This window comes from Cygnus atratus, chromosome 14 (assembly GCF_013377495.2).
Source record: "Cygnus atratus isolate AKBS03 ecotype Queensland, Australia chromosome 14, CAtr_DNAZoo_HiC_assembly, whole genome shotgun sequence".
Lineage (NCBI taxonomy): Eukaryota > Metazoa > Chordata > Aves > Anseriformes > Anatidae > Cygnus > Cygnus atratus.
Window position 1 is genome coordinate 11,213,483 of NC_066375.1, and position 24,189 is coordinate 11,237,671.

General features: G+C 40.2%; 1 protein-coding gene across 12 annotated transcripts in view; it reads right to left on the reverse strand.

The window, feature by feature from the left end:
• Positions 1-24,189, reverse strand: part of ANKHD1 (ankyrin repeat and KH domain containing 1) — a 119,634-nt gene that overhangs the window by 68,185 nt on the left and 27,260 nt on the right. For all 12 annotated transcript variants that reach the window (XM_035559631.2, XM_035559630.2, XM_035559629.2 and 9 more), the window contains exons 3-7: positions 8,789-8,945; positions 5,893-6,040; positions 4,850-4,997; positions 3,624-3,857; positions 1,930-2,024 (exon numbers count right to left, since the gene is read on the reverse strand). In XM_035559631.2, the coding sequence (XP_035415524.1) occupies positions 1,930-2,024; positions 3,624-3,857; positions 4,850-4,997; positions 5,893-6,040; positions 8,789-8,945 (782 nt within the window). The remainder of the gene's footprint in view (positions 1-1,929; positions 2,025-3,623; positions 3,858-4,849; positions 4,998-5,892; positions 6,041-8,788; positions 8,946-24,189) is intronic.

Consider the following 24,189-nt stretch of genomic DNA (forward strand, 5'->3'; position numbering starts at 1 on the left):
GCCCTGACACAGTGGTTCTTCTCGGACAGGATGGTAAACCTGGACTAATACTTTAAACTAGCCCCAACACTTACTGGCAGATTTTCCTAGAGAAGTAAGAGAATACTTCCTCCCAATATAGTCCAAAAAAAAAAAAGCCAATTTCAGTGGCAAAAAGCAGATGTTTTTATATTGTTTCCTTGGAAAGAAATCCAAATGAAGTTGGGCAATATTAAAGGGCAAAAAAGACATCAGAATACCCCTTTGCCCGAAGTTAAAACCAGAATTGTTCGGGTTAGGGCACAGACCCCTAGACATGATCATAAAGTGGAATTCTTACTTACATCACATACTAATTCCCAACAGTAAAGACTTTATCCATTAACAACAGCAATCTTAAGTGAATTACTTCCCCATTCTGATCTCATCAGAATCACTAGCCAGTAACTCCAACAGCTAACACGGAGCAACAGAAAACAGGGGAAGAGGGATATCAAACCGGCAACTCCTGACAATGCTTGTCTCGTTTAGGTTAACCATGAAGCAGGTACTAGGTAACATGAGATTAACAGCAACCAAATGTGTAAATTAAGGACAGGCTGTTGTTCTCAGTGAAGCTGGCCAAAAAGCCAACAACCACCTCACCTAACCAAAATTTATCATCTTTGGTGTAGTACTCCAATTTGACCAGAACACAGTACCAAAACTTGGAGGCTCAGATACCTCATCAACCTGTATTTCTTTGCAACACTAGTTAAAGAACACGGAAGGCTGGCTGGCAAAAGTCACAATAATTTGCCAGAATGGTTCCCTTCCACAAGGGTGTAGCTAAAAGATAACATGAAAAAATTTCATTGCTAGACTCGGAGCTGGAACTTCAAAGGATCAGTTTCCTCTCTATTGCTTTTAAAGGTTAAGTACACATTCTGCAAACTGGTCTGAAATACCCCAAAATAACAGCATTCAGACCTCCAACATAACTTCCCCAGATGAGATATTTCATAGACCCCAAGTTAACATGCTGCTCAGACTATTATAAGAAGTGACTAAATCTAACATTTAGTTTGCAGCCATGCTGCAATCTCCTTTAGGTGACACCACACACCCACCACAACTGGGTCCTTCCAAATTCCTTATTGGCACTAGGCTCTCATACAGGGAAGCCTATTCAAGGATACTATTACCATCTCACTATCAGAAGACTTCAACACCCCTTGAGATGTAATAATCTGACCTTGGTCACTGCCATCATCACCTCGCAGCTGCAGTAAAAGAACAACTGATCCTCCTGACCTCAGAAGACTAGTGGGGAACACTGCAGCCCATATTCTAGGGATTACAGCTTACTGGAAGAAAACTATTTTTTCCTCTGTTCTCTGTGCTTCCTATGAAAACAGGGAACTAAGAACTGAACTACTTTTGAACTGTTTTTGTTTGCAAAACAAAAACCTCACATTACCATTTACAGAAACCTAGAATAAAGCAAACTGTCTCTACGTGCAACACTTATTTCCTGCTGTGGTGAAAGGATAAGTGTAATGCATTACTCATCCAGTTCAATGCACTTCTGGAAGGCTCATGCCATGATGACCCGTGAGACCTTATTTATAAAGACAAAGGCAGAAAACTAACTCCTTTATACTGCAAAAGAAACGGTGACTTGGGCTCAACCTCCTATAGCATTGCAAATTAATTACCCCTACGCTTCACACTGGGAACATTTAATACAACATATCACATACCCAAAATATAGATTTTTTTTTTTTTCCCTAAAACTAATTAGACTAAGAAGTTGCCTGTGTTAACTATTCTAAAGACTTTCTTACAGTAACAATTAAAACACTCAATTGCAGACCTAAACCAGTTTGTTAACAAAGGCCCACTTCATTTTATCATCTCCTCTATTCCTCTCCCACCGAGGGGGAAGAAGTACAAATAAAGGCTATTTACCATGCAGGCCTCCATTAACGCTGTGTGCATCTCATCTGTTTTATGTTCTTGATCAGCTCCAGCTTCAAGCAAAAAACGAACCATATCTAAATGGCCTTCAAAATGAAACAGAACAAAATAAGCAAGCAGTTAATATCGTAAGTTTTTAGTAGTACAGAAAATACATTTAATGGAATTATTTAGATTTTCATATGTTATTATAAATTTATAAGTTATAATTCATAAATCTGCTCTTTAAGTCCTCTAATGAAAATCAATTGCAGAACGGTCAGACATCAGACTGTCTTTTCCAGTGATACTGCCCAACTATGAAATTAAGACAGACCTCTCTAATTCAAATTTATACAACAGGAACTTGTGACTTCAAGCTACAAAAGACTGTGCTTGTTCCTTAAACAATATGTCGTTATACAGTTGAGTAAGTGTTCCAAAGCAGCATACATTTTGGAGGGGGAATTATCTTCTGAAGATAGGCCCGTGTAGATCTGAACTTAACTTTAAACTTTTTTAATCATAGCACTCAGGAATACTTCTGAGAACTCCAAGAACATGTTATGACATAATGTGCATCTCTGACACTACTTTGAAAAGCTTCTATTAAATTTTACCAAAGCTTGTTTTTAACTCAACTCTATTATGGCTTCCATTGTTCTAGATAGAACGTGTCCCTTAGAAGTTATACATTTTATCCTCCTAATGGGCATCGAGTTTCAAGGCAAAATCATTTTACACAAATGAGGATAGGTAAATAAGGTAGCTCAACCTTCTTGCCAAAGATGATAAAGGAAACCCCTAGTCAATGAAGATCTTGCATTACATCACACCTACTAAGTTTACCATTGCAAGAAACAAGAGTATCCCTCCAACATTTTCAAGAGTACCATTACAGAAAACTGTCTGTAATGAACTACTATATATTGCAGGAAGTCCATGACAGTATCAGATCCAAGTCTTCTGATGGGTTATACATAACAAGTATCCTCCAATTCTAACTGCAGAGGCAAAACATAAATCACTATGACAATAATCTGCATCCTTATAGTTTCTATTAGGAGAAAAACATTCATTGGAAATTGTTTTCTTTTGTTTTTCTGTTTTTTCCTTTGGAAGAAGAGAATCTGGAAGCCCAATGGATTACCATGGCACCAAGTTATTTTATGTAGAAACTTTGAACTGCACAAGAAATTAAGTCCACAAGTGTTCACAATAATGAATTAATTCATAAACATCTTCCAAAATTTCAGTTGAGGAAGAGTATTCAGTAATAATACTAGCATTTTACCCCCATCAGGTATTCTAAAAATATCTGGTCTAACCTGACACTTCACTAACAACTAACGTGTTTTCAGAACTTGCAGGTAGTTGGTGAGGGGCATCTGAACGAAATGGAAAATGCAGTAGTAGGGGAAGAGGAAAGTGGTGCTGTGCCAAAGCACAAGTTCGGACACAGCCAGTCACAAGATTTCATCTCCAGCATGCTGAATGTGTGTCCACCACATTTGGATACAAGTAGACAGGCTTAACACAACTACACCAAGGATGAACATTTCCTGACATCAAGTTTAAAATTAAAATCTGGTATTCCGTAAACAGTTAAGAAAACATTGAATCAAAGCTTGGCTGGAACCCTGAGTTAGACAAACCCCAGAAAATAAATTTCAACAACAAAAACAAAATAAGGTACAAAATAATACCTTTGTAGCATGCAAGTGTAAGTGCACTTTCTTTGAACTCGTTGGAGTGAGTATTGATTCCTGCACCGTATTCCAGCAATACTCTTGCAACCTCAACATGACCTGCACTGGCTGCTTCCATTAAGGGGGTATGCCCATTCTCATTGTGGTCTTCAATGTTAGCACCTGCTTTCAATAGCACCTTCACTATGTCAACAAAGCCCCCAGCACAAGCATAAGTGAGCGCTGTGTTTCCTGCAGAGAAGAAGTTTGCATGTAAGTCCTCTTCATCACCTAGTCCTAATACAGGAAATTTAGTTTTTAAAACTCTGAACAAAACCAAGTACATCACAAGCAGCAGCCTTTTACCTCACAGTAATGTTACTCCAGCCAATAACTTCAACACAACCATAATATGAAAGTTTTAACACTAAGCCAATATTAGAAAAATCGGCATTTTTTACTTTAAGCTTCCTACTTCAGCACACAGAGATCAAATAAACCTTAAACTCTATAGTGAGCACGAAAATTGCTCGTTGTGTTTTGTTGTTGATTTTTGTTTTGTCTAAAATAGCATCCATTGATCCCTTGAAAAAACATTTATAAAATTATTGCAACTTAAAACCCTAGTTCTGAAAATGACAATCACGTGGCCATGATTTAAATGTTACAGTAAATTTTAAGTTCTACTCAGTATGACTAAACATCAAGATAAAATGAACATTGCATAGTTCAACATCTGACTTTAATTTGAAAAAAATGTAAATTCTATCTTAAGGTTAGCAAAACTGAACAGCAGTTTAATACTCTCAGCAAGGTTAGTTAAGTTGTGGTCAAGCATCATCAAAGCAGACAATATTCAATGCCCAAAAAACCTGTAGCTCTTCTTTGGTAAAAGCAATAGACCAAAGTAACTGGTCTCGACCAGCTATGTCCCCTGGGCTTCTCAATGGGTAATTTTGGATTATTAAAGTGAGAGAAGTTAAACTTCACGAATTCCTCTGGTCATCTAATACCACAATGGATTTCAGAGGAACAGTGCTTTCCATTACAGTTAATATTAAAAGCAGTCTTCAGACCTTTATTTGGCCATTATTAAACATGTCCAATATGCATCTAGCCTATTCTTAACCATTCGTGTCATGTTTTCTTGTAAGTTAAAACATCAGATAAAGCCACTGACGTTCATAAGCACTTGGCTTATGTGCTAATTTTGTTGATTCTTCAACTTCCTGCTTCCCAGTTACCTGTTGAAGACTGAGCATTGACATCTGCACAATGAACAAGGAGAAGTTTAACAATATCTACATAGCCTCCACTGGCAGCTGCCATTAAGGGAGTTATGTCTCCTTTATTCCCTCGATCTTCAACATTTGCATGCATTGCTAGTAGCACCTAAAGAAAAAAAGTTCAGTTAGTATGAATAAATTCTAGCATTGACATTTTGCTTTTAGTTCAGCCGGGCTTGAGAATGATTCCCCAGTCAGCCATGACATTCCCTTACATTAATAACAATGCAAAGCACAAATGGTACTCCCCAGGAATAGTGTATAATTACCACCTGTACTATACTCTGACTCAGAAAACGCTGTTTTTCTACATTTGTTCGTATATGTTAAAATCAACATTAAGTTACAGTGCAGTACTGACGTTTTCAAATGCCACAGGGCAATTCACTAACCAGAGTAACAGAAGAACTATAAACTTGCATTAATGACCACAGCCCACATTAAATCAAGCCTACAGGTAAACAGTTTTCCCTCTGCACCCTTGACCACCACAAAAAACATGTAGCTGGTCACTTTCTGAGTTACCACTCAAACCAAACAAGCTCTGCTATTGAATACACATATGAAAGTCAAAAATTAACCCAAACTAATGACACTGATGACAGATGTCATTAAGAAACTGACTGAGTGACTGAGACACTAGTCTTCAGAATGTAAGCCCTTGCATTTTTTATTTTGCCAATATTTTAGATCCTCTTGCAATGTCTGCTTGGCAGAACACCTTGACTGCATCTAGAACAATGTCAGAAAAACAGACAAATCATAAAGCATGAGATACATTCCTCACACAAGCCCGTTAAACCTTAAGGCATGTAGGATAGCATTTAACATTAAGAAGACAAACAGTAGCCGTAAACCCACATTAAAGTGTATTAACTGATACTCCACTTAGACTACAAAAATTGTTTTAATCAGAATATCTAAAATGTTTAACTATCAAAAAAAAAAACCCTTAGATAATGTTTCATAAAGGTTTAGATGCGAATGTATTTGTTACTTACTTGTGCCAATTCATAGTATCCAGCTGAACAGGCCAAGCAAAGGAGACTCTCCCCTTCTTCAGTATGTTCATTTACGCTTCTTCCTTCATCCAGCAGCTTCCGGACAGCATTTACATCCCCATCTGAGCATGCTTCTGCCAAACTGCGACTGGAAAATCATTTATCACAAGAGTAAGCACAAAATAGACCTACAATAGATGCGTAGTGTTCTTATGCAAGGAAATAGTCTTTACTAAGTCTTTACTTAGTGCTGATGGCAGCACCAAGTTTTACTAGGAAATATACCTTGCAGCTTTATTTTTTTTAAAGAAAAAAAGTACATATATATATTATTTCCATTGGTGAAACGGAGATAGAGACCTTGCTGATGTCCATATTAGCTCTTGTTCTCAGTTGCTAGCTTAACACTAGCTCTTATACCGGCTACATGCAGAAAAGTTCTCAGAACAAAGTAATTTGCCATCTGTGCAAAATACAGAAGTAAACCTCATTGATGCTATTCACACTTCTCTGGAATGCCAGATACACACAGGCTATGACCATGACAAACTACAGGTACAAAGGCAAGTTTCCAGTAGAGATAAAGCCAAGAAGTGAACAGCCTAGCATCAAAGAGGTTACTAATACCAAATATTGCTACAAAACAAGCTTCCTGACCATTGTCTTTCTCAAAGTGGGACTATTTCCTTCTCTGCACTAGCCCAAAGCTTTTGTTTTTTTTAAGTGAACACATGAATTTCTTCTTAAGCAGCCATTCCAAACAAAGAAAAATCCTTACCTCACCTAATGAGGTCTTAAAGGAAGAAAGGAGAGGAGAGGAGTCTTACAAAAAGTTTACCATCTTTCCTTTCATACAACAGTAAAAGTACGTTACAGAACTTTTCATATGGATGAAATACACCAATTGAAGTACGCATTTTTTAAAACAGCAATAACACCACAAATCCTACACTGAACACTAATAACTGATCCTTCAAAAGCCAAAATAGGTAATTACAAGCTAAGTGTTAAAAGGCAATGACCCCAAGTTCTTGACATCTAAAAGCTCAGGAAGTTTATAATCATTATTTTAACCATCATTAACCTCTGCACTAAAGAGAAGAGCTATTTCTCCTGATACCTAGGGAAGCACACTAAACCAATCTAGAAAAAGGTGAGTGAGTTTCAATTTATTTTGAACCAAATCTGTCTCTTAAATCTTTTTCTGCACCAAAAAGTCTAATTCTAACAGAAAAGACAACTGCTAAAGCATGGCTAAACACTTGAGTGTAAACAAAATTAAGTCATTCTCAGTATCAACTCAGTTACTTATCTAAACGATGACATCATTTTATTTGGAAAACATATGTAAGGAATCATAGTCTCTGAGCCACCAGGAATGAAAATACAGCTAATGCCGTGGTTGGAGAAGGAAAGGCAGGAAGAGCCTTCTACTAGAATCGGTAGTGGACTGTATATGATGCATTCCCACTTGTATAGTTTATTTACAAGGTATGGATGCGTATGTCTTAAAGCAAAAGCCATTATATTCAGATTCATTAAAAGGCTTCAACTTCTCTTCTGTGAAGGAGACAATCATTCAGGAAGTTTACTTGCGATGAAGAATATATCCATCTGACCCCAGCATTTCCTCAGGAAAGTATGCAAGTTTCAATTTTTCAAAAGACTAACGGCTAAATTATATTAAGGCTTTATTTTAAAAGGAACTCATTTGCCAGATACCCAAAAATGTACTAACTGTGTACTAACCAAATGTAACTAAACTGTGCTAGTCACAGAATCATTTAGGTTGGAAGAGACCTCCAAGATCCCCGAGTCCAACCTCTGACCTAACACTAACAAGTCCTCCACTAAACCATATCACTAAGCTCTACATCTAAACATCTTTTAAAGACGTGGGAGAACAGACCAATCCCCACCTCACTACAGCCTCCTTTAAGGTACCTATAGAGCGCGATAAGGTCGCCCCTGAGCCTCCTCTTCTCCAGGCTGAACAACCCCAGCTCCCTCAGCCGCTCCTCGTAAGCCTTGTTCTCCAGACCCCTCACCAGCTTCGTTGCCCTTCGTAGTAGTAGCTGCTAGATAAAACAAGCTGAGATCTGACCTGATCTGAATAGAACATTCAGGTATCTGATCACTTATATTTGTATTATAATCACTTTCAGTGTTTTGACAAAGTTGGTAATTTCACTCACATGAAAAGAAACAGACTTTAAGATTTCTGATCTGAGATTTGAAGTTCAACAGTATATGCAGTCACACCATCTCAACAGTTTAGGAACAACTTTTATTCACTTATCAGAGTGGAAAGTACTTCAGGTCCCCTAATGATGCTTTTAAATTACCAATGGAGAAGTAAGCTTTTGGAGCTCAATTCTATAATCATGGGAGTTGAATGCTATCCTCATTAATTATCACCTAAAAAAAGGTTACCAGGTATACAGTTTTGGGTTTTTTTTTTTGCCCCTAAGTTCTTGAGCAAGATTCCTGGGCAAATCACTACCCTTTAAGTATTTGTATTAAAAGTTGAAAGAAAATACTATGAACTAGATCCTTTAGTTTCCACAAAATATGTGGAGGCAGTAAATAGAGAATTATCACCAACTCTTCTACAGCTAAAAGCTTAACCAGTTTTTGAAAAAGAAATTAGCTATCTACTACACAGAAAGAACAGCATTTCCTCTAATCTACCAATTAGCATTTTTGTACTTCTCTTATACTTCTATGGTAACAACCTGATGCGGCAGTAGTTACACCTTCAGATTCAATTAACTTTGCTTACGCTAGTACCACAGCAGAAATATTACTAAGGAGTAACTGTAAAAAAATAATTTGAAATTTAAAAAAATATGTTCTATTATTCAAAAGCTGTGGGTGGGGAATGATCAATACATACTTGTCCACTTGTCCTGCATTGTGATTGTTCTCTGCCCTCATCCGTGTCAATGCAGCAGCAGCTTCATCCAGTGCACAGCTGACAGAAGACGTCAGTCTTCGGAGAACCTCAGGATCTGCGAAGGCTTTACCATCGGCAGTGGACAATTTACCAATTCCTTCAGTGTACGTTCGTTCATCAGTGAGGTTAGTATGAAAGTCACACAAAAGAAATGCAAAAACACTATTTTAGATTTCAGCCACATGCACTATTAGTTGAAAATCATTTGCAAACATGCCAGAAAATCAACTACTTAAAACTGTTAATGCTCGTCTACAACCTGAACATTTAATTAACAGTAAGAAAGCACTAATAAAACTATCTTTCACAAATTAAAATACAAATTAAAATCTTGGGGAGGGGGAGGGACAGATACAGGACTACAAGACTAAGGGGTTAAACCCACTCACAGAAGTATGGGAAGAATGTATTATTCCACAGACTTGGATTACGGTTATCTGCGTGTGAAGAAGAATTTCCCACTTTGTTCACCCAAATCCACCCAAAATGAAGTGGATTTACCTCTGATACATTTTTTTTCTTATTTGAAGAGCAAGAAAAAAAGCTATAAAAATTAGCTGAAATTCCCACTAATGTAACATTCTAAACTGTACAGTTCCAGCTACAAATATGAAATAAAGTATTTTAAGTATATTTCAAAATAATGTCCCCTCTATACTAACATTTCACTACACAGTAGAAACACTTAGAACTTTAACATTTGAACTTTGCCTTTTTTTTTTTTATGTTGTTTTAATCATTTTCTTTCCTGCAGGACTAAATCTGAAGGACAATACAGAATACTACCAAAAGCAGCTATTTATCTCATTCTTTTACATGGTTGATATAAAGTTACAGTACAGCTGTGTAGTTTTACTCCACAGGTTTTATTCCATAAAGTTTATCACAGCCTTGAACACGGTTATATTCGCATATACAATTGTGAAAATAGTGTAAAGAAAAAAACAGAGGTGTAAAAAAAAAAGTTTCACATGCTAGAAACAGCAAATGGTTCCTAGTTTTTAGATTAGCTATCTTTACCAGTGATGAAACAGTAACTTTACAATTCCTTAGCAGTTAAATAGAGTTACATTAGATATAAACCTCTGGAGGAAAAAATGCATTTCATATCTCTGGACATTTGCTATTTGGTATGCGTACACTTCCACAAGATTGACTGACACCATGTTTCCCACAACTAGCTTGCAACTATTACAGTATAAATACTGAAATCACACTTTGACAGTGTTGAATGCTGTCTTCAGACACTGTATTTCCCCAGTTTGAGAGCATTAGATTTATTTTACATTAACGCAAGAACCAACATTAGCCACATTTTTGCGTCCTAAAAACAACTTAGGACAGCACATGAGATGCTTTGTCACATAACCTTACATCACTGTTGCACAGCTGATGAGTGCCGGCTTAGTGTTCAAACTGTGTTGCTGGGAACAGTGAAGAAATCCTACCCTGTCAACTCCAGCCAGACACCATGAGGAGACGCAAAAAGTACTTAGATGACTGAAATTGAGAGTACACTAAGACGACTGAGATGCTTCAGGTTTGTGGCCAGTTCTGAGCACATTACCTCCCCAGCTCCAACCCCCTGTCTCTAGATCACTTTAGATCACTTCAGCAATATCAAGAAGCTATGAAAAGGAATTTATAATAAATTATCTTCTCTGTGATAAAATGAGAAATCACAAATACGTTCTAACCACATCACACCTGCCTGGTTTTCAAAGACAGGTTAGTGCTAGTCCTGACTAACGTCCATATCACACTAGAATTCTGTTTATCTTCAGTCAAAAATGGCAGAACCATGCTGAAGAGCAGTCAGACCAACAAAATGTAGGTGTACAGACTCCTTACCCCACTTCAGAGGCTGCTGGCGATGTGAGCCCTTCTACCTCCAGACTGTTGAGGCCATAACCTTTTTAACCACTGCTGCTAAATATAGCGAGGCTATAAACAGCAGGACTCAAACACCACAGCTCATGCCCCACATTAATGTAAACTGAGCGTGTTGGTAGTTCACAAAGGGAAGCAAGCTGGGATTGCTCAGGAGCAAAAAGTCTCTGCACCCATGGCTCCACAGAGCAGCAGGCCAGACAGCGGGGTACAGCCCTCGGGGAAGCGCACAGGGAACAATTCAGCACTGGCCACACAGGGAAGCCTTCTGCATGGCTCTGATGCCCCAGGGCAGCTCCGAGAGGAAATCACCCAAATGTTTACACTAGCTAGTTCTGGTGGCAGGGCTCACTTGCGCTAACTTGGAGTATATCTACAAGTACTGCCTAAGGAAAGAAAGGGAATTAAGATTTCACAACACAGCACTGAGACCTCATCTGGGACTAGCGTAGCCAAATCTGACCACCGCATTAAGCAAAATGGAAGAGTACAAGAAAGAAGTCCAGAGGATTTAGAAAAATGATCCCTGAGCAAAGGCTACATTTAGCGTAAAAGGAGCCTAACAACAGCAGTTTTCCTCTACCTACAATGGTCTCAGGAAGGAAGACTAAATACCTCTCTACTGCTAGCAAAGGAGATGAGAAATAAAAGCTCCAGTCAACAAACAAAACAGTTTCCTGGCTATCTGCAACTAAACTAGATACCCAAATCATTTCAAATGATTCAGGTAGTCAGACAGACAGGATACCTAGACGGGCCACAGAATTAACCTCTGTACATCAAGAAGGGATTGGGTGAGACAGCTGCAACAGACGTATGTACAGGTGATCCTGTCCCTCTATGGTGGGAGGGATTACCTACGCCTCTTAGGCTAATTCTTTGCTAATCTCAGAGCTGTAGAACCTGGTTAGTGCCCAAGAAGAAAAGCTGTAGGATCCCATCGGGATGAGGTACAAGCAAACAGCACCTCCACTTGGCTATTGACTCCATTTCTAAAGTTTGTTCTTTGAAGCCTTCATACGCAGGATTTCTGAAGCCAAAAGAAATAAATCACTGCATAGATCTAAGTCCTGTGTCCTATGAAGACCAACGGGATTCAACCACTGCAGAGCTCCTGCTCCAAAATATCTGTTTTCATGGGTTTCCCATGGTTTCTCAAGGGGATTACCAACCCGCGGGTCACTGACCCCTCCCCCTTACAGGTGTTAAAAAGCACACTGACAGCTCACTGTACTGTTTCCTGCTTTGTTCCCAAAAAGGTGATATAATCCCAAGGACTTTTCTGCAGTTTACGCTCTCAGCCATTTATTTACATAGCCAACTAGGGCTCAACAACCCTGGTGCCACTCCTTGGTGTTAATTTCATTCATATCAGTTGGGGCAGGGGAACCACATGACAGGACACTGTTGTCAAAACAGAGTTCAAGGGCATCATGACTCAACCACCTGATCACATTTTTATACACGGTAAAACTAAACAACAGCCAGCCACCTGAGGCATCAGAGCAGACATTTGTTAGGCTGGAGACAGTAAAAGGGAGTCAGACCACAAGCATTACCAAGCTGGATGCTGCTACTGCTGACACCTGTCATTTATTTCCCTTTTGCAGGTTTAGTACTATCTAAATAATAACAATTACCAACCAGCTCAGCTTTTACTTCTGTGATTTAGGATGACTATGCTAGAATTTTATTGCTGTAATACTCAGTCATCTTCTAATCTCCGACTTAATTTTGTGTCCACCTAATTCCCACTTGTTCTTGCGTTACTCCACTAGTTGTTCCAAACACCTCACGCACACATGGACAGCAATAATGAGCTCTTCGTCTTCTCCCATCCTCCACTAGAAGCATCCTCAAGAAGATTCTCCACGCCTGTGATCACTTGCGTGTGAGAAAGATGAATTCAATTTTCCACATTATTAGTCTCACTAGCACTTTCCTGAGTCACAAGAATTGATAAGGACTTCAGAAAATGCCTGAACTGAAACCTACGGTGTTTGACATTCTGCTTACTGTGGCACAATGTCACCCTTTCAAGAATGCAAGCCACCAGAGATGCTGTATAATATCTTTCTCCCCCGTGGTCTGATCACTGTTGCAGGGTAAATCTGTAAAGAGAACAAGGGAGCCACTGCAGACAGAACTTTACTGAGAACAGTCCACAGTCAATGATATGGAGACAATGACAATCTCAACGCAAAGTTAAAGGTTACCACTAGAATTATCAAGAGTATGTTTAGAAGCAACCCAAAAGGAAGTACTTTTGTACAACTGCCATACGAAAGGCCAAAAAAAGTGAATTTGGAAACAGATCAGACAGGTTCGCAGAAGGCATAGGCTTCCCAGTAGTGTTACAGACAGTGGCCTAGACAGTCACGCTGTGGACATCCCTGAACAACAGTTTGGAAAGATACCGAGAGGAGAGACTGCCATCTGCACTACGAGCTTACTGCTTTTTAGGTGTCCACAGCTACACTGCTACAAGCACAGGGAGCCAGTCACACCGTTCATCTAAACTCGTAGGGCAGTTCTTCAGGTGAGCACCTGCTGCTGAAGCCCCATGCTTTTGAATCCACAATGCCTGGGAGATGCAAGCCCAGCACTGTTACACGACGGGTGAAAAAAGAGCTCTTAATCCTATTCTCTCCTGACTGGGGATAAACACTGAGCTCCTCCTCATCCAACACATCAACATGCCGATCTCTAAACTGAAGAAAAAAAGTATTCCAAGGGAACAGTTCTAAATTCCAGGATCCGCAAGGGCATGAGTCCTTCTACTGGACCACAAGCCACCAAATACGTGGTGCACAAATTCCAGCTGCACCTGCAAAGGATCTTTCCACCAGGCTAAACATTTCAACAGTTTAACAGCTTAACAGATACTAAGCTTCCAGTACAACTGCCTAGTATATAACTAGGTTGAGTCTGGAGCAACTGCCCCCTTTCCCCCCCCCCCCTTTTTTTTTTTAAATAAAAAAGCAACTGTGGCACACAGCATGCCCCAAATTAGTGGCAGATAATGCCAGATGTTCCAGAAGTTAATGCCATACTACTGGACTATTTAAATTATCCTGAATTTGATTGCTGAGATGCATTAGACAAGAAGCTCACCTTCTAAGAGAAAGGTTTGCCCAGATATACACCTGTACACCTAAACCCAGCAGTCTGATCTGAAGCACGGACTTTCTCACTGACTGTCGGATCCATCAGGTTCTTGCTACTGCTGGGTAGCTCGGTTGGGGATGTTCAGCCTGGAGAGGAAAAGGCTCCAGGGAGACCTTATCAGCAGCCTTCCAGTACTTAAAGGGGGCCTACAAAAAAGCTGGAGAGGGACTCTGTCAGGAAGTGTAGTGACAGGGCAAGGGGGAATAGCTTTAAACTAAAAGAGGGAAGATTTAGATTAGGTATGAGGAAGAAATTCTTTCTCAGAGGGTGGTGAGGCACTGGCACAGGCTGCCCAGAGAAGCTGTGGATGCTGCAACCCTGGAGGTGTTCAAGGCCAGGCTGGACGGGGCTTTGAGCAACCTGATCCAGTGGGAGGTGTCCCTGCCCATGGCAGGGGGGTTGGGACTAGGTGATCTTTAAGGTCCCTTCCAATCCAAACCATTCTGTGACTTCACCATGAGGAATCAGAGATTAACATCATCTGAAAACTATGTATGTATATTTTCACAATTCAAACACAGAAATTAGAAGTCATGAGCAAATCTTAAAGAACCTACACAAACACCTCAGTCCAAAGTTGTTTCAAGTTCACTGTAGTAAAGGAATGAGTCAGATAACTCTCATTCTAGCAACCACTCCCTTCCCTATTTCAAGAAAAGGAACAATCTCACAGGAGCATCAATTACTCTGTCCTTCCTAAAGCTCATATCAAGAAAAATACTGAAAAATAGTTTAGAGTTAGTAGCTCACAATTAGCACCATTTAAAATATGTTAAGACGACGGTGGTATAGAGCCCCTATTCATGTGCATCACACATGACTGGTGTCAACATATGCTCAGAGCAATCTCCATTAACATTCAAAAGAGATCAACACATATTGTAAAAAGCTATGCCTGATAGCCCTCACCAAAAAACAACAAAAAAACCCCTGCTGATTCAGTGTTGATTGTCTTTCCCTCAGTCAATTCCAGCACAAGGTATGATGCAACATACACTTGAATCATAGAATCACCGAATGTTAGAGATTGGAAGGGACCTTGAAAGATCATCTATCTAGTCCAATCCCCGTGCCAGAGCAGGAACACCTCGATCAGGTCACACAGGAGGGTCTTGAAAGGCTCCAGAGAAGGATGCTCCACAACCCCCCTTGGCAGCCTTGTCCAGTGCTCTGTCACCCTCACTGTGAAAAAGTTTTGTCTCCCATTTAAGCGGAACCTCCTATGTTCCAGCTTGCACCCATTGCCCCTTGTCCTACCATTGGGTGTCACAAAGAATTCCAGAATCATCTAGGTTGGAAGAGACCTCCAAGATCACCTAGTCCAACCTCTGACCTAACACTAACAAGTCCTCCACTAAACCATATCACCAAGCTCTACATCTAAACATCTTTTAAAGACCTCCAGGGATGGTGACTCAGCCACTTCCCTGGGCAGCCCATTCCAATGCCTAACAACCCCTTCCGTAAAGAAGTTCTTCCTAATAAGAGCCTGGCTCCATCCTCCTGACACCCACCCTTCAAATATTTATAAACATTAATAAGGTCACCCCTCAGACTCCTCTTCGCCAAGCTAGAGACCCAGCTCCCTCAGCCTTATACTGGTGTCTGGAGTTGTTCTTGCCCAGATGCAGGACTCTACGCTTGTCCTCATTATATTTCATTAAATTTCTCCCTGCCCAGCTCTCCGGCATGTCGAGGTCCCGCTGGATGCCAGCACAGCCTTCCGGCACGTCAGCCACTCCTCCCAGTTTTGTGTCATCAGCAAATTTGTTGATGGTGCACTCCATTCCCTCCATCCAAGTCATTGATGAATATATTGAACAACACTGGTCCCAGCACCGACCCCTTGAGGGACTCCACCAGATACAGGCCTCCAACTCAACTGCGTCCCATTGACCACCACCCTCTGGCTTCTTCCCCTCAGCCAGTTCACAGTCCACCTCACTACTCCTCAATCGTCCGGACCACGCTTCCTCAGTTTAGTTGTGAGGATGCTGTGGGAGACGGTGTCAGAGGCCTTACTGAAACCAAGACAGACCACGTCCACTGCCTTTCCATCGTCCATCCGCCTGGATATGTCCTCATAAAAGGCTGTCAGGTTGGTCAAGCACGACTTCCCCTTGGTGAAGCCACGTCAACAGCTCCTAATGACCCTTTTATCCTCGATACGACTGGAGACAATGCCAAGGATAAGTTGTTCCATCACCTTTCCAGGGATGGAGGTGAGGCTGACCAGTCTATAGTTACCCAGGTCGTCCTTCTTGCCCTTTTTGAAGACTGGAGTGACATTTGCTTCCCTCCAGTCCTCAGGCACCTCTCCCGATGCCCATGACTTACCAAAGATGACGGAGAGCAGCCTAGCAATGACTTCCGCCAGCTCCCTCAGCACCCGCGGGTGCATCCATCCCATCAGGACCCACGGACTTATGGATGTCCAGCTTGCTTAATTGATCCTTCGCCCAGCCCTCATCACCCAAGGCAAACTCCTTTATTTCGACTTCCTCTGGGACCTCAGGGGTACGGGGCTCCTCAGGACAGCCTCCGGCATCACAGACACAGACAAAGGCCACTGAGGCCAATCACCAGCTAACAGGCCAAGTTTACGATCTCACATTTGTCACGAAATCTAACAAAACTTCAGCTCACATGGAACCATCTGCTAGTCCCAGAAGCTTAACTCAATCTTGTGTTTTCTTAAGGTCTTGAACCACTCTTTCCACAAAGGCAAGTTTTGATGCAAATGGGAACAGCTTAAAAGAAGAATGAAATGAAAATCAAGGTCAAGAAAAATGCCTTATTTTTAATGGTATTTGAAGAACCTGAATATGCATGGAATACAGGTAGCTGATTCTACTTTGCTTTCCAAAAAACATTTTGACTTCAATATCATACTGTAGAAGTCCTCTTATGAGACCTCTGCCCCAAGTAAATATACTGGTAGCAAATACCCTGTTCACCATAACATTGTTTACCTCATCTTTCGCATTATTAACGATAAAGATGAAATTTGAGTAGAAACCTTCATTCAAAGTTTTCGTATTCTCAGTCTCCCAACATATAAAATGACACGTAGTTCTGTGTCACAACAAACTTGCTTATCTTACTCTATCACCACGCTACCCAGGAAACTTTGATTATGGCTTTTTCTCATCCTTAAAAAGAGATCAAAGCTTTTAAAATCACTATGTAACATGTTATCGCCTATTAGTGTACCATTATAAGATTACCCATTAGTGCTTAAATAAGCATGCAGGTTCATACAAGAACATCTTTAAACACCAGCCATTTCTTTAAATAAAAGATATCATGAAGTAACAATTGTTTGAGTCTCCCTTCCTGCTCCAAATTCTTCCCAGATCAGTCTTTCTACAGTGTATAATACCGTACTCAAATACAGGGAAACTTAATCTCTCATTGAGAAAAAGGATTACTCCCAAGAGGCATATCTGAATGCAAATCAAATCAGACAAGACCATGGTGACATGGATTTGGTCATAATGTTTTCAAACACCTGATCTGTACTAGCTCAGCCTAGCCCAGTGCACTGGTCCGCCTTGAGCAGCATGAGAAAAAACATTTCATAATCAGCTCTGATTGCTTCTCCACATTACGCATGTGCTTAAATTTTAACTTGGTGGACCATTACTATATTTATTGTTAAAATTCAAAGTGTTCTCTTAAATACAGCAGGGCTGGATCATCCAAGATAGTTGTACAGACTTACTGAATTTAATGTATGAATATATATTCTTCCTGCTTTCATGCCTGGTACCTTCAGAACTTGCTGACAGTGTTGCGTTGCCACTTCATGTATCAGAGCTTCTGAAGCTGGTTTGCTCCTTTATGGCATACCTCTCATGCCTGCCCCAAAAACCCTTTCCAATTTCAAATCCAACAAATGAATATTGAACCCCCACCCCAAAGTCAGGATAACTCAAAAATCAGGAATTGGTAAGATGCTAGCTTCTAGCATAGATATAAATATCTTAGGACAGGCGCTGAATCTTCTGTTCACTACTCCTTCCTCTCTCACAAGATTTAGATTTTGAAGGAGCCTCAAAATAGAGGACACTTCAGCAAGAGGTCATGCTCATTTCCTCAGTTCAAAACCCCTCACCTACAAGGGACTCCTCCATACTGAACTAGATTTAATGATTTAAGTTTTCCCAACCCAATCCTGAGATGAGAAAAGTTCAGCATTTTTACTGGAAACCAATCATGCAACAAGGCAAATGAAGCATCTTTCTGACGGGCCATTTTATGTGAGCGGAACATCACTGGCATACTCAGTAAATCTCAATTCAGGAAGCATTTAAAACACACTAAGCTTTTACTGTCTCACAGGATGCCTCCAAATAAAAGACAGGCGAAAAAACATTTGAAGTTATCACCTAACCACCTCTCGCGTACAAGCCAAAGCTAGCCACAAACCTTCCTAATGCTTCAATTCTTCATGCTGATGCACTTCCAAAGTAACAGCATTTTTAGTACCCTGGCCTTTATCAAAAGGCTTCTTCACAGCAGTAAAACCCTGTAGTTAGCACTGCCATACCTTTACCCAGCCAAAAGTTTCAATCATCTTCACACAGCATGTAGTTTAACCTCTGCTTCAGGGAAGCAGGGTCTATTGCACATGTAAGAGCTGATCCGTGTGGGTTAACTGAATTTGGCACTGCTGGGATGCATTTGAGCAGCTGTGCCTGCCCAGCTGGGCCATCTTACCTGAGCAGGACTGTGGCCAGCTAGTGCAGAGCAACTGCAAAACGTCCCTGCAGAAGGTCTCACTCCTTCTGGTCTTCCTCAGCCTACGTTGTAGAGCTATTCAATCCAACTCCCATCAGTGGGCAATCCCACACAGCTACAGAAAATAATTCAAGCTTTCCCATGCACAATACCTCTACAGAAGTGAGAATAATCTTCCCTATGGACAGTACCAGCAAATAGAGGATTACAGAGGATAAACTTTGGCACTAGAGGCAATCTGACAGCAGATAGACCTTGCTTAACTTGAGTAAGCCTTTGCTATCTTCTAAAACTCTTCTGCAAATAGCTCTACTGGCTTAAGAGCTCCTGTGAGACAAGGAGCCAGTACTGGTGTCAGAAAAAACTCTTAATTACAGTGCAAGTGAAACTTGACGTTATGCCTAACTTGAAAAAAAAAAAATCAGACAATGGCAGTGCTAATATCTAAAATCCTGGCATTTCTGAAACACGACCTCAAAAATCACAAGAGGCTTGTAAAAGTAGACAGATTTGTCTTGACTGGGAAGGGACAGGAGGAAGAGCAGGAATAAGGTAGCAAATTCCAAATCCCTTCTGAGAGAAAAGCTGCCTACCAGGAGAAAAGAGAACATCTTGATGGCAACCACAGACAGAGAATAAACATTTTTATTACATAATGGTGAAGTATTTAGACCACAGCTAACAAACTCATAGAAGCTAAACCTCCCCGAAACATGCTTTTGTTTCTTTGCAATTTCTCATTTGAAAGAAATTTTTTCCTGTAGATAAAGCTTTAGTGCTTTTCTAGAGGAAAAAAAGACAATAAAACAAAACGTTTCTACATTTTTCAACTGGTCATTACAACACTATCAGTCCCAAGCAGGAAGTAGTGAGAATTTGATATGGTACATTTTATTTTAGCTTTCTTTTCTAAAATGCTAAAAAATTACATTGAGGCTTTGAGTCTTCTCAAAGTCAAACATACACCTCTGTCATCTTCAACAAAGAATATCAAAATCGTAGTCTGATCTTAGTTCCAGTAGACTGAAACCTTACTGTACCATTAAAATTCCTGTCCTAATGCAATAATTTATCCCTTATATACATTTGATACAAACTTTCACTGCAAAACTGTATTCTTTCCCTGCATCACTACGTGCATCTAAATTTCTCTCTCAGCTTGATTTTTCAACCCTTGCAATTTTGCTAATGCCCTTTTTCTTCCATTATACAAAAGTTAAGCAAATTCTTTAGTTACCTCTTCTTAAGTTGAAATAACAGGAGATATTCTAGTATCTGGCCGCTGCCAGAAAGGCAGATGACAGTACTCCTCCTATTCTTCTTCAGCCAACTGTATCCTGGGCTGCATCAACAGCTGCATGACCAGCAGGGCGAGGGAGGTGATTCTCCCCCTCTGCTCTGCTCTTGTGAGACCCCACCTGCAGTGCTGTGTTCAGCTCGGTACCCTCAGAGCTGGACGTGGTTGTCCAAAGAAGCTGTGGACGCCCCATCCCTGGGGGTGTTTAAGGCCAGGCTGGATGGGGCTTTGAGCAACCTGATCTAGTGGGAGATGTCCCTGCCCATGGCAGAGAGGCGGGAACCAGATGATCTTTAAGGTCTCTGCCAACCCAAACCATTCGATGATTCTATTATTGTTATTTTTCTCAAGGCACTCCCACCAACTGCAGTACACTCACCTTTCGGAAAAAGGAGTTTTATGGCAGAATGGCAAGTTGAACATGACCAGCAAAGGGTCTAGCAAATACAGCAACTGGAAAGAGGAGAGCCAATTGCGTAGCTAGGAACAGAAGAAAGATTCCTGCCTGACAGTAAGAGCAAATAGGCACTACGTTACCTCAACCACAATGTTTCTGTACTAGTTATTCAGAATGTCCAAATGTTTAGGTTTCCTAATAGAACACCTTTATAAAAAGAAACAAATTTTGGTTTTCCAAGATTTTCTCCCTATTTTATCTCTAGCAAAGAAACATTCACCTGATTACAAGGTCACAAGTTACCAGATACAATCCTCAATGCTTCTGATTCTTTATAGGAACCTTGACATTTGGACACATTCATTAGAAATCTGTATGTGCATAAAGTCATGCTGATCAAGCAACCAAGTACACTTTCTTTCCTAACATATTACATGTAGTTGGTATGGAAGCATCACATATTACTCCTACATTACAGTCACAGATCTACTTTATCATTAGCCATTTTGTTCTTATCAATTAGCTGCAAAATCCATACCTGAATGTATTACAGGATGGATGCTCGGTACAGAAAACTGTAAGGGTCAGCTGCTGCTTTTTCTCCACCAACTATTAGCAAGTTTTACTGTTCACAAAACTTCAATCCTTTCATCGAAAGGGTGATTCTTCCTCAGTTGGAGCCTAGCCACATGTGTTCTTGCCAAGCACCAAAAGTTCCTCGGTGCTGCCGAAGCAAGAACACAACACAGAACTGCCAATTAGCTGCAGATGTTGCATGGCAATGCAGAGGTGGATGCTCCAGCAGTAATCACAGAAGGTAGAAAGGTCTCAAAGGGCAAATGACTTTCACCCATCTCGCTGCAGTTAAGCATCTGGCACAAGCATCTGCCTCTTGGATCAGCTCTTGCTTTAGAGAAGCAGCTACAATTAACACACAAAAAATAATACAGTAAGAACTTGCCATTTCTGTCAAAGCCACGATTTAAACAGCAATTCAGTGACTGAATTGCTTTGAACAAAGCAAGCTAGCACAAAACCTGAAGAATTTTATTCAGGTATGGGAAAGTATTCATATTTCTTCTAGCAGGTACGTAAAAAAACAATTATGAACAGAACAAACTTGCCTAGATTGGTCTGCAGTAGCCACTTTTTAAAAAAAAAAAAAAAACACATCTTCATTGGGAGAACTAAGCCCTGCTTTGGAATCTAGTGAGTACATATCCCACCCTTATCGAATGTTACAACCAATCAAGGCAAAAACTATTTGGTGTGCATTGAAAACTATTACACATGAATCCCCAGACAGAAATTCTTAGTCTCTACCTACCACCAATAACTAGGCTTCAATTGACATGTAACTGCTAGTTTAATCACATATTTGATCCTACAGCATCCCTGCTGGCCAAAGCATTTGCTCAGCTAACACTCATTAGGCAGCAAGATGGAGAGGTAAGAAAGGAGCATCTTCCTCAGTCCCAGATCATCTATTTTTGAAAACAAACTTAAGTTTCTTCAAGGAACCTGGCTTAGGAAGTTAAACTAGATCTTTCTAATGTATAGCATTAAGGACTCCTACAAAAGCGGCTCTTAAACCCTGTATTTGAGTTTTGGCTTGCAAGACATTAAATGTACATAGACACATTTGAATTTGGATCTGGAGGAGAAGAAAGCTTCTGTTTACTCATTATGAGTTAACAGCAAAAGTAGAACACCAGACCAAAAAAAAAAAACTGACACCAACAGGGACTGCTGAGTGAGAACTATAATAGAAAAGAGTCAGAAAAAGAAACACAAGAAATTGCTCTAACTCTGGGACAGCTGCAACCCAGTCTAACTACAACTATTGAAAGCCGCACGTCAAGCCAGGGATGGTACCTGCAGCACAGATTTTTCCCTAGATTCCACCTGTAAAGATCTCGTGTCACATTAGGAATCTATACTGGAATATGTAGGAAAAAATATTCTGTATCCTACAGAAAAGTACGGTATCTTGCCAGTTTTCCCTCAGAATATAAACTGGTTTTAGTGCAATATTATAGAATAATAAGTTACTGACAGTAACTCAGATGTTTTCTATAAACCAAGCCAGAGTAACAGCTAATTCCATCAGCTACAGTAATGCGTTTGTTTGTTTGTGATTAAAAGAAGCTCTTCTACCGAAGGCCAAGTCTTCTTTCTAACTTGTTTTTGATTGCAAGTAAATTTAATCTTGCATTTTACAGGAATATTCAAAGCACGATACTAACTCTAATCCAAATTAAAAAGGCCAGGATTAAGCACCAGTTTATAAATTTATACATTACTATGGACATGAATTTGTTTTGGAGCACCTCTAAGATTAAATGGGAGGTACTGTATATTATATATTAAATTTATATTTGATATTATAATATATATTGTAAATTAAATATAAGCTTATTGCTTCACTTTTGAATTTTCTGGAATGACCAAGCTGTTTGTTTTTGTCTGTATATGTCCCGTGTCCCATTCCCCCACTCCACCCCAAACATAAGTAAAAGTCTGCAGTACACACCCAGAAAGGTTTCCCATGGCAGCAAAGTCTCAATGAATTACTTGGGTGCCTGAAGACTTTTCTATACCAAGCCTTCTCTTCCCTACTCAGTTACCTCCTTCTGCCACATCTTTTCCAGGGCCACAGCATCAGCAAGTATTCAAGAACATTTATAAACTCAAATGCTCGTCTGGGTGTACCACATTTGACAATACCACTGCGATTAGCTAAGAGAAAATGTCAACTACAAGCTGAATTGTTTGCCTGGATTTGTTTAGCTTTTAAATGGACAAACTCAAATGGCAGACTCAGCACATCTGCCCTAGAGACAGTCACCTGCTCGTGTCCCTTCAATGAAGCGTAAGTGCAACCCATGCATACCAGCACGCTCAGCTGGATTGTGATGACAGTATACAACACTAAATGAGCATATAAGAATTGGTATCAGCTAGTGAGTGACCCAGCAAGAATCAAAGGAGCTAGGCTCCAAATTGAGAGTTCTGGGCATCAATTCTGATGCACTGTGTTTCTAGGAAGTATCCAGACTAGGGACTGAGAAAAAAGAATTAGATTGCTCGGGGCTTTAAAACTACTTTAAAGCCCTAAGTCACTCTTGGAGGAATTTATTCTATTTAAGATTGTAGTGCTTACAATACTTCCCTGTATAGCTACAAAGGCAGCAGCCTTATTAATGATCCAGGAGCAAAAACCATCAGGAACTATAAAAAAGATTGGTTTTGTGTTTTTGCAGAGATGTTACATTGTTTAGGAGGAAGGAATGTGGTATTGAGATATGCTTGCAGTGATAAGAAAGCTCACCTTGTAAAAACAGACCACCACCCTACTCCTCAGTGCAATTAGGTGAAAAACACCGTGTCAAGTCAGATAAGAGAAGAAACATTACCACCTCACAGGGTAAAAAAAAAAAAGTCAAAAGAAACTTGAAAAATAACAGGCTGGCAACTGAAAGCCACGTATTATTTGTGAACCTGGACTACCCAGTCAATGGGAAAACGGGAGGGTCCAAGTCGTGGAGAGATAAAGCGTATAAACTGCGCTACACAACTAGTAGGTGCACTCCTGCTTGCGGGACGTCCGTCATTGCAATCGCGAATAAAAATGCTACGTCACTGAGAACCTCGCCTGAGCCTACGGTATTGGCTACAGAGTGTTTTTCATGTGAATTCTGTAAGGAAAGTCTCAAATTCTTTACTTCATTCCATCCAATATGGAAAAACTTACAGGGCTCATTTCATTATTTTACAGGAAAGTATCAAGGCTAACAGTAGGCAATTATTCCTTGATTTCTAATTCTTCTTTTTATGCCTCACTCA